This window comes from Sceloporus occidentalis, unplaced genomic scaffold (genome assembly GCF_023333645.1).
Source record: "Sceloporus occidentalis isolate IW3139 unplaced genomic scaffold, rSceOcc1.0.p SCAF_62, whole genome shotgun sequence".
Taxonomy (NCBI): Eukaryota; Metazoa; Chordata; class Lepidosauria; order Squamata; family Phrynosomatidae; genus Sceloporus; species Sceloporus occidentalis.
Genome location: NW_028317042.1, coordinates 333,484 through 344,637, shown reverse-complemented (window position 1 = coordinate 344,637; position 11,154 = coordinate 333,484). Strand labels below are relative to the sequence as shown.

Sequence of the window (11,154 nt, the reverse complement as noted above, 5' to 3'; positions counted from 1 at the left end):
CCGCCGTTTAGACACCAGCATTCGCACAGAGAGAGGAAATAATTACAATTTGGGCAAAGTAATTTCCATAAATAATTTAGGATTGTTTAATGACATATTTTCGTGCTGACGGGCGTAGGGCGATGTGTCCTAACTCTCCATCTCTGGTGCTTCTAATTAGACTGAAATTCACGGACTGCAGCTTAATGGTGATGGAACGTGATTCATGCTCTGAATAAGAGATGAGAGCCAAGGGTAATTAGCAAGCTGTGGTTTTCAATCTTTCAACAATCTACAGTGTTTAAATTGGTTTTAAAGAATAGAACCTTTCAAAGGTTGTTACATCAAAAAGTATCCACTCTCTCCTTGTTTGCTCACCTTTTCTACACGATCTGACTTTGTGGTGTTAATCCGTTTTTGTTACGGAGTGGTGGCCCACATGGAAGTCCAGAGGTTAATAGTCTTGTTCTTAAAGAAACAGCAAGAGGAAGAAGTCTGCTTTACAGTGCGACTTGCAGATTGTGTTAAAGAGATAAGAAAAAAAAAGCAAGTTGTTGGGTTTCTGTCCACTAGATCATTTAGATGTTTGGGCATCTTGCCTCTAGATCACTTTGCTATTTGGCCTCTGTCCACCAAAGGCTAGCTGCTGGTAAAGTGTCCACCAGATCGCTAGCTGCTGGGCGAGTGTCCACCAGGTCGCTAGCTGCTGGGCGAGTTTCCCCTAGGTCGCTAGCTGCTGGGCGAGTGTCCACCAACTCCCTAGATCACTTCCATGACCTTTTGTTCTTTATTACGTTGAAGGTAGTCATTAATAACTTTGGAGTCCTTGTCATGTAGCAGAATAAATTGGGGTTCAATCCGATGATGCTATTGCATGACAGATGAATATCTGCCTGTACTTCTCAGCATTGAGGAGACTGTTAATTCAGACAAAATCCCCAACTCCGTTTGCAGAAATGCAGCCCCAACCCTGCAAGGCGCCTCCTCCGTGCTTCACTGTTGCCCACAAACGCTCATTCTTGTACTGCTCTACAGCCCTTCAGGAAAGTAACTGCCTTCTGCTACAGCCAAATATTTAATATTTTTGACAATTAATTTTGCAATTTTTCTACATCGCAGTTTTTGTGAATAGTTGAGTCGCTTGATCTTGTTTCAATGTCAGAGGTATGGCTCTTGGACCACATGCCTTCCATAAAGACCACTTCTGACCAGACATCTCTGGACAGTAGATGGGTGTACCAGGAACCCACTGTTTTCTGGCAATGCTGAGCTGATGGACATCTTTTGATTGCGAAGGGAAGAAAGCATGATGTCTTCCTTGACTGACCACATGTTTACGGTCCTCAGTCTTGCCATGGTGTATGACTTTTGACAATGTTAGTGTGTTTGGCTGTTTCTCATCCAGTTCTATTCCTCCTACACAGCTGTTTGTTTCAATGAATGATTGCATTTCAACCTACATATTAAATCGATGATCATTAGCACCTAATTATATGCCAACATAATACCTGACTTTGTTTCATTTATAAGTCTACAGGTTTTCTAACTCCTGACTCCTATTAGCTTTTGTTGAAGTGACTCATATCCTTTTTACAACCTATACTGTGACTGTTTCAATGATGTGCTCAATATGGATAATAACTATATAATAATTGGAGTGTTATTTAAGACAAAAATACACAAATGCTGATAACTCTAAAATCACAGTAAGAGGGGGCTGGAATACTTACTGATGGGGATGAATAATTATGCGCATATACAGTATATTGCATATTTTAATCTTTAACATATTACAAACGTAATTTAGTGACCTGACCATTTTCTAATGGTTATTTTTCCCCGCTCCAATATGTATTTCTTCCCCCAAAATCTCAGCTGAAGTCATTTGCAATATATTGTTTGATTAAAACAATAAAATAACTAATCTGTGAGAAGGTGCCAGGTGTGCAATTTAACTTTTTTTTTTTATAATTTTTTTTTTTAATTTGACCACGATTACTTCTGTGTCAGGAGAATAGAAATGGTTTATGTTAGCATCTCTCTCTCGTTTTGACATCTGGGATCTAACTAACAGCTGGCGACTTAATGAATATGCATCTGCTTAAGAGGCTGCCGTTCATTAATAAACCAGTAGATGGAAGAGTGGGATTCCGCTCGTCGGCTGCGGAGGAGATGGAAGTCGGCGTTCTGTGAAGAAGGCCTGTCATACCCGATCCTGTTACACCAGTAAGTCCTGCGGGGGGTGACTGGTGCCATATGGGTAGGCAGGATCTGAGACCGTGTCATGTCCCCGTCTCAGCGACCTGATGTTTGCCACGGTTAACACCTTAAGCCCCAGAAAGTTGGTTTGTGTGGTTTAGGAATTTTGGGGGATCAAGGGCTGGTTGGGGGAGATCCAGCTCCTGACCTGTCCAGGGAGCTCTTCAGGTATGGTGGGTGGTCCTGCTCCCCATCTCCAGCTAAACCCCCCAACAAAGGTGTCCTGGTTTAGGAACCTGGAATGTTGGGGTGTTTGGTGACCATAGTGCCTGATATTGGGGTTCCAGAGCAACAGCACACGGCCCGCCTCTGTGATCAGCAACTTACTCTGGACTATGGCGATGGGTCCAGCAGGGCGGCTGCCGCCGCAAAAGCAGATTGCCCTCTTGGCTGTGCCGCTATTCAATGGATGGGTTACAGGGCGCAACTGGGGGGCCCCTTCCCTCGGTCACGGCTGCTTTTTTTTGCCACTTGTGGCTGCTTAAAGCAGCCAATCAGCGTCGGGAAAGCGCTTGTAACACTTGGCTCCTATTACTCTTGCGTGATCCAGTGCTAGAGCTGGCTGACGGCAAGTATGCCACGCGTGTGCTTTTTCATGGAGACGCGATCAACTGAACGCATCTCTTGCCAATCTGATGGCGGAAACTCATAGTGAAGGATTCTGCAAGTGCGCACTCAGCACTCAGAGTGTGTCATCAACCATACATTAAACAAAACCAAGAACGTTCTTGCAGGAGACGCTCGCTGGGGTTTACCCTTCACAATGTATAATTAGATAAAATAAACCCCATATTTGTTAAAAATATACAACCCAACTTCTCCGGAACATAAAATAATTAAATATGCAAATACATAATGTACTAACTGTAATACACCTTTAATAATAAATCTGACTACTGAAGTCCCCATCAAAGATCTTCAATAATATTAATTCTGAATTATCAGAGAGAAATCTAACAAGAATTGCATTAAGTGGAATGCTTCTGATACATCAAAGGCAGCGATATTTTTACTGCGAGCAGCAAATATTTAATCAGATTTAATCTGTTTTGGGCGATGGAGAACGACAACCCACCCCTTACCCGCGCGATGCGCTTTACATCGTTATTATTACAAGACTCTAATTTGCTGAGAGGTAATTAGAGAATGGATAATACTAGCTGGAACAAAAGACTCGATATATTATATATTATTATATTACTGGAAAAGCTCATGTATAATATGTTTTAAGGGGACGTTAAAGGGAATTGCCAGGCATCATATGCACTTTAATTCATATAGCTGTGTGGTCCCTTTAAATTGTCATGTTGAAAATTTGCATATGATACTACATGATGATGTCATGAAACACCACCAGCTTTCCACTTGACCTATCTATATCTACTTGTACGGCTTCTAGGAGAACGTATAGGTTATTTGTTAATGCTCTGTTAAGAGTCACTTTGATACTTATTTGCCCAGCAAAATATATTTAAGTCGTAAAGCAGGTAATTTAAATTTTCTTAAGATCTATCCCTTAGTGACAACGTTTCACCGTTTCCTTTAATTAGGAGCCCCTACGTGATGAACGGCCCGCTCCGTGCGGCTCCGCATCTGGAATACTGATTTTCCTTTGTCCGCAAGTGACCTAATTAGTCGTTAATAAAATAATTGAGTATTAAAAAGGATGTTGCAAGTGATTAAAATGTAAGGAGCGCTCGGAACTTTATTAAAACCATAAATCATGTTATCAGTCTGTTCATTTACATATCCCCATCGCGGCTATCGCGGCTAATGCTCTGCGCTCGTCTCCAATTAGCCGGCGTGCACAATGTGAAAAAAGATTCTTACAAATTATCACAAGTCGCTGGTATGGGGGGGGGCACGAAAGACCCCCTTCTTAGCTGGTGGATCAATCAAACTTACAAAGAAGAAAAATCAGTATAGGTTTATTTTAGACACCGGAAAAAATGTAATTTATATATCTACCGTTCTAAGCCATCGGAACGTCGTCCTGCTGGGTAACCCGAAGAGCTTGAGGTCACAAACCGATAGCCGGACATTCTCTCCTTCAGGATTTTCTGGTAGAAAAAGTGGAATTCACGGTCCCATCAATCGCGGCAACTCGACCAGGTCCTGAGCCAGGAAAACAGCCCCTCACCCTCGTACGAGCACTATGTTTGGCGGTATGATGTCATTATTGCGTAACAATGTTTTAGCTTTGCACCAGATGTAACGGGAAAAAGAAACACACGGAGGCAAATCTCTACACACCATTCACAACACAGATCCTGCGTGGATACACCTGCCCCAACTCCTTGCTGATAAGAAAATTACGCTCCAGATAGAAAGAATAAATATTTTATTGATATGAACAGAAAACGGTCTTAATACATCTAATACCGTAAATGCCCCGGGGTGGGGGGGCAATGCAGGCCTTAAGTGCCACACACATGCTAGCATTTGCCTCCTTAATAAGTAATTAAACCGCACCAATCGCTGTTTACTCTTTCCCCTTGAAAACCAGTTAACTTTTGTTGTAGCTCGGGTGAACTGGGTCGCAAGCCGCCGAGGAACCCATTTTTGGATTAGTGTATGTTTTTGGAAATTGTTTCAGCGGGTTTTTGTTCAACGCAAGATCCGGTATAACCAGCAAATTTCACAGAAACGGATAAAACCGGTCGGACAAAGAAACCCAAGGACGATCTTTGGCTGATATTAGATGAAGTTACTATTGCGCCACCCGGTGGACAGAGCTGGATTCCTTCCAACTAGAGAATTAGAAAGATCCATAACCCCGGGGGGGGGGATGGCGCGCTTTGCGGTGTGAAAGGATCGCTTCCGAATACGACGCTTCATCTGCGATCTGAACTGGATTCGTTCCATTACAATGTTCAGCTTCGATACCAGTCACTCACCAATGTGTACCAGTAAGACGTTCTCCCCTCGAATGAAGACTTGCTTCATGTGCCGTGTGAACACCTGGTGATAGTCCACCTTATCTTTGTGGCATTTACTCCGCTGTTGACGTTCCTCACCAGCCTGTTCCTTTTTAGCCCCTTCCCTTGTCCCACCGGTACGGTCACCAGGCTCCTTTTTTAATCGTGAGCTGGGAGACGGAGGGCGGTCGGACTGAACGAGGGTCTGTTTTGTTGACGTGGCGCCTTGTGATTCCGCTGAACCTTCTAAACCAGATTCTTGGAGCTTCAGTCTTTCAAACAACTGAAAAACAGCAGTGGTATTAGGAGTTGGTCTCGTGTTAGACTTAGGGGCCATATTGCTGTATTACCCTCTACCACTTTTGCTGGGAGGATGTTTCTCTTATCTACTACCCTCTCAGTAAAGTAAAACTTCCTTACGTTCCTTTCCCGACCTTTGACCCTCTCTTTTAACTCTATAATTGTCCTGAATCATGGATGACCGTTGCATGAAGCTCAACATCTCCAAGACCAAATTTATGATAATCCCGCCATCCCCTCCGTCCACAATTGCTGACATCTCTATCAATGTTCACAACTCCACTCTCCAACCGACAGACCAAGTTTGCTGCCTTGGTGTCACACTTGACTCTGCTCTCTTCTTCAGCCCTCACATTGAGTCCTTCACCAAACTCTGCTGTCTTCACCTGAAAAACATCTCCCAAATCTGCCCATTTCTCACACAAGAACAAAATACCGACCCACTCCCTTGTGATATCCCATCTGGACTATTGCAACTCCCTTCTAACTGGTCTCCCCTCTCTCGTCTTTCACCTCTCCAATGTATCCTCAACACTGCAGCTGGATTCATGTTTCTCTGTCACCGCTCCTCATCTGCCGATCCTCTGTGCCAATCGCTCCGCTGGCTCCCCGTGCCCCCCAGAATCAAATTCAAACTCCTGACCTACAGAGACCTTCACAACTCCGCAACACCCTATATTTCTACCGTCCCATCCAAATACACCCCTAACTGCCCTCTTCCTTCCTCTAACGACCTACACCTCTCTTCTACCGCCATTACCTCCACCGACCCAACTCATCCCCGACCCAACTCAACTCATCCCCGACCCAACTCAACTCATCCCCGACCCAACTCATTCCCGACCCAACTCATCCCCGACCCAACTCAACTCATCCCCGACCCAACTCAACTCATCCCCGACCCAACTCAACTCATCCCCAACCCAACTCATCCCCATCCTTATATTTAATGTTTGTGACCAATTACCCGATTCAGAGTCAGCCGCGGCTCGTGGTAAAAGGCTTTTCCCAGGATGGGCTTTCTGTAGGTTTCATCCACATCGATCATCGCCTGGACAAGAGAAATATAAAAAAACAGACAAAATAAGCCGAGTCTGCCGCGCCATTAATACCAATTCTAGTCTAGATCTAGAAGACGGGCCCTTCCATGGCTTTGGGGGAAAGGCATCTGGAAGACATGGAGGGAAATTTAAGGCATAATTTGCAGAATTAGGATTTATTTGTTGTGATAATTAAGATTTTTTTTTTTGTTCCATGTCAAAGGAGATAGAGGAATGTATTCTATGCTGTCCGATTAAGGGCCGCCCCGGTATAAACAGGCCGTTCACAGTGGGACGCGGCCGCTCAGGTCTGTTCACAAAGTTCTACTAACGCAGGACTCAGAGCAGGTACCATGTTCCAGAACTTGTCGAAGGCGACGACGAACCCGGAGCACACGCCGCGCAGGCCCTTGAACGTGCGAATGTGGACTCTAATTCGGATCCGCTCCTGGACGCAGCGATTGAGCTCCCCCAGCGGGCTTCTTGCCTGCGCTAAAAAGACAAAAAAGGAAGTCAGGCGGCATTCCGAGACCCTCCACGCGCACACACAGCGCGTCCCGAGACCCCCCCCTCGCGCACACACAGCGCGTCCCGAGACCCCCCCCTCGCGCACACACAGCGCGTCCCGAGACCCCCCCTCGCGCACACACAGCGCGTCCCGAGACCCCCCCTCGCACACACAGCGCGTCCGAGACCCCCCCCGCGCACACACAGCGCGTCCCGAGACCCCCCCCGCGCACACACAGCGCGTCCCGAGACCCCCCCCCGCGCACACACAGCGCGTCCCGAGACCCTCCGTGCGCACACACAGCGCGTCCCGAGACCCTCCACGCGCACACACAGCGCGTCCCGAGACCCCCCCTCGCGCGCACACAGCGCGTCCCGAGACCCCCCCTCGCACACACAGCGCGTCCCGAGACCCCCCCCGCGCACACACAGCGCGTCCCGAGACCCCCCCGCGCACACACAGCGCGTCCCGAGACCCCCCCGCGCACACACAGCGCGTCCCGAGACCCCCCCCGCGCACACACAGCGCGTCCCGAGACCCCCCCTCGCACACACTGCGCGTCCCGAGACCCCCCCCTCGCACACACTCTCTGTTACCCCCTTTAACTGGGGTCTGTCACTGGAGTCTAAGTTACCCCTCTATCTGGGGTCTGTCACCCCTGTTCCGGGTTCACCTGCGCCCCTCCCTCGAACTTCTCTCACATCTCCCCGGTAAGTTACGTAGTTGCGCCCCCCCCCCCCTAGGTCTTCCTGCCCCCTCCCTACTCACCGGCCATGCGGGTCAGCACATTTTTGACGGCCTTCTTCTTCCGCACTCTGACCGGTGCGCCTTCCTCCGCCGGTAACATCAACTTCTTCAGCCTCTCTATGCGCTCCGGGTCCGTTGCCAGTCTACCCTTCCGTCCCTTCTTGGGCCGCTCAGTCGCCCGGGCGCTTCCACGGCCTCCCCCGCGCAGAAAGCTCTCATACTGCGCCAAGTTATTAAAGCAGCGAATATCGGGGAAGGGCAGCCGGGTTTGCTGGGAATACAGAGCCAGGAGCGGGTCAAATGACTCCGAGCTCACATCCAGGATGCTTGCCGGGGCGTCTTCCTCGGCCATAGAGTCACAGTGGGCCGCAGCCTCGGCTTGTCCTGCCGCGGTCTCCCGGCTGTGTGCTTCCTCCATGCAGTAAGCGGCCTGTCAAGGCTGTCATTACACGCGGCGGACACTAGATGGCGCTGAGCATCCGCCAGAGACAGATAACCACATGGTGCTTACATAGAAAGGAGAGCAAATACACATCCATGTACTTATACACACACCTACATATACATATATACCTACATATACATATATATACATACACATACATACACACAAACATATATATATACATACACACAAACATATATATATATACATACACACATATATATATATATATATATATACATACACACAAACATATACATACATATACATACACACAAACATATATACATACATATACATACACACAAACATATATATATACACATACATACACACAAACATATATATACATACACACAAACATATATATATATACATATACACAAACATATATATATATATATATACATACACACAAACATATATATATATATATATACACCTACATATACCTATATGCACACATGCACATATACATACATGCACACATATACAAATGTACTGGTATACATGTAAATACATGCATCATGTTGTGCAAAATGGACACTATTCTTTATTGTATGTTTGAATTTGAATTGCGTTCCAAGCTATTTAAGCCACGTCAGGCATTTATAACGCAACTGAATCTGAAGAAGAGACTGAAGTCGTCTGGAAGGCATACAATCCATCACCATGGGAGTGATAAAGGGCCATTGGAACACAGGAGTGATGGGAGTGATAAAGGGGCCATTGGAACACAGGCGTGATGGGAGTTATAAAGGAGTGATGGGAGTGATAAAGGGCCACTGTAAGCCTATGAAGAGATTCCATTAAAAATCAGCTGTTTCCAGCTACAATAGACATTTACAACATTAACCCCGTCTGCGCTGGATTTCTGATCCATTTCATGTTATCTGTTTTTCTTTCAAAAACGAGGACTTTTCTCAGTGACTCTGAACCTTTGAACGGTGGTGTTCACTCAACATGAAGTACGGGGATTCCTGTTAATAAAAGTGCCTCTAGAAGTTCTGTATAATCCGTCACGTCCCACCTGGGGTTACTAACATCCTCACACGTATGAAACGGTTCCTGATCATCTTCCCCTTAAAAACATAGGATTTGCTGCGGATCGGGACCCGTTCGGCTCGTTTCCCCAGTCGTTGATCTCGTCGTGGCTTCAGGAGCCGTATGCGTGTTTAAATCCCCTCGCTGTATTAGCCATCATTTTTTTCAGTAAAAACATTTTATAAAAAAAGCAATATATATCACATTAATCTTGTATTTTACTAATAAAAAGCAAAACACGAACAACAATAAGAAACAACATTTATTTAAAAAAAAAAATGAAATTTATTAAAATTAATAAATATGAACAGAACTAACAAAAAAAAATTCATTGAACTGTTTATGTTTAGGAAGCCTTTCTGTTTTGTTTCCAACACTCCCATCTCACAACAATCAAAGGCCTTAGGCACAACCAGGGAGAAGTTGCCCCTGGGGCTGAACAGGGTCGTTAGAATCATCGGAATTCCAATGGTCATTCCTGACCACCGGAATCCTAGTGACCCCTTGAAAGGGTTGAAGCGAGGCGGCGTTACTAGCATACGACACAAAATATAGAAATATCCCTTGAGATAGTTATTCAAGTATCATTATATATATATAGTAGGCGTGTAAAAAGTTATTATTTGGAACATTGAATCATTTTTCATCTTATATGCATATTTACTCACAGGTTCTAAGGCGATCACACGTACGGGTTCTAGGCTCAGAAGTTAAGGACATTCTTATTCCTTGATATGACCAGGCTTCCCCCTGAGTACAGATCTGTGGAATGCGACATGTTTGTGGTCATGGACAACTGGATGTGACTTGGGCACTTGGCCCGTGAGATGCGTTGGGTAGCGGAAACCCACGGTTTAGAGAACTTGTCCAGAAATCCGGTAATTAGGTGGCAGCTGAACATAGCCAACGCTTTCACCGTTAATGGTGCCTTCAGAAGGAAGAGATGATCTACCAACCGACCTGAAACTCTGAAATCTGTGTTTTCTTACAAATCTCTGCGTCCCAAGTGACACGTAGAGGTTTGTTCACTAAAGGGAAAGTTCTGGTTTCAACTCTATTCACCATGAATGGGCTGACCTGACCATGTATGATGTATAAGTCAAGGGTAAGGAGGCTTTGGAGAAATTGCACTGATTTAACTATACATTATACAGGGCTAGCTTAGCTCTTCCTGCAGCAGAAGCTCGCCAGGGTTGGACGCCAGAGTGGCGTTCTACCCACCAGCGACTACCTATTACCAGGACTGGATTCCTTGAATCAAGCCTCACGTTCTTTGGCTCCTTCTGATCGTTTTGAAGTTATTTAGCATCATTTGATCAAAGCTTCGGTCACAGAATATCTCTCGGTATACAAAATAAAAGGTCATTTCATACAATGTATAAAAGCAGCATTATTCGTTTCGTCTTTAAGGAGTTTGATATTTTTTAAGAACTCCAGGAAGACACAGAAGGCGGAAATATATTTTAAAATATTCCCATAAAACTGTACCCTGGATGGGGGCTGCCATAAGAGCCGTTTAAATATAGAGACGTAGGGTGATAACCCAAAGTCACGTGTCTAGTTTTAGATGGCCAGTCTGGCAAACCCATACTGCCTTTCAGTGCACTATATTTCCTATTGCACCTATATATATATATATATATATATATATAATGTACAGGGAAATATACCATTAGACCGTCATATAATATATTATCACTGATATTCAAGCTCCTAAATTCAATTTTTTGTATGTTGTCTTCATGAGATCTTCTGTATAGCTGCGGCATGCCTGGTCCTATTCGGGGGAACAGGTGGTGCCCTCCGGGGTGGGTCAGAGATCTGCATTTCCCCCAAAAAAATTATTGTTAGTTTCCTAAACAGTCTGGATTAGTTTAAGATATGTAGAACAAGTTCGTCCCTCACAGGCATCCT

At 45.3% G+C, this 11,154-nt stretch overlaps 1 protein-coding gene across 1 annotated transcript; it reads right to left on the bottom strand.

Moving 5' to 3' along the window:
- Nucleotides 1–5,127: 5,127 nt before the first annotated feature.
- Nucleotides 5,128–8,103, bottom strand: LOC149287248 (U7 snRNA-associated Sm-like protein LSm11). The gene is made up of 4 exons (XM_089493128.1): nt 7,773–8,103; nt 6,849–6,988; nt 6,424–6,507; nt 5,128–5,439 (listed from the first exon to the last, which is right to left on the bottom strand). The coding sequence occupies exons 1-4, from the start codon at nt 8,101–8,103 to the stop codon at nt 5,128–5,130; spliced, it is 867 nt and encodes a 288-aa protein (XP_089349254.1).
- Nucleotides 8,104–11,154: the final 3,051 nt, after the last annotated feature.

Coding starts and splice junctions, on each gene's coding strand:
- LOC149287248 (XM_089493128.1), bottom strand. CDS start 8,103: ATGGCCGAGGAAGACGCCCCGGCAAGCATCCTGGATGTGAGCTCGGAG. Junction 6,989..7,772: donor TGTGCTGACCCGCATGGCCG/GTGAGTAGGGAG, acceptor TTGTCTTTTTAG/CGCAGGCAAGAAGCCCGCTG. Junction 6,508..6,848: donor TCGACAAGTTCTGGAACATG/GTACCTGCTCTG, acceptor TCTCTTGTCCAG/GCGATGATCGATGTGGATGA.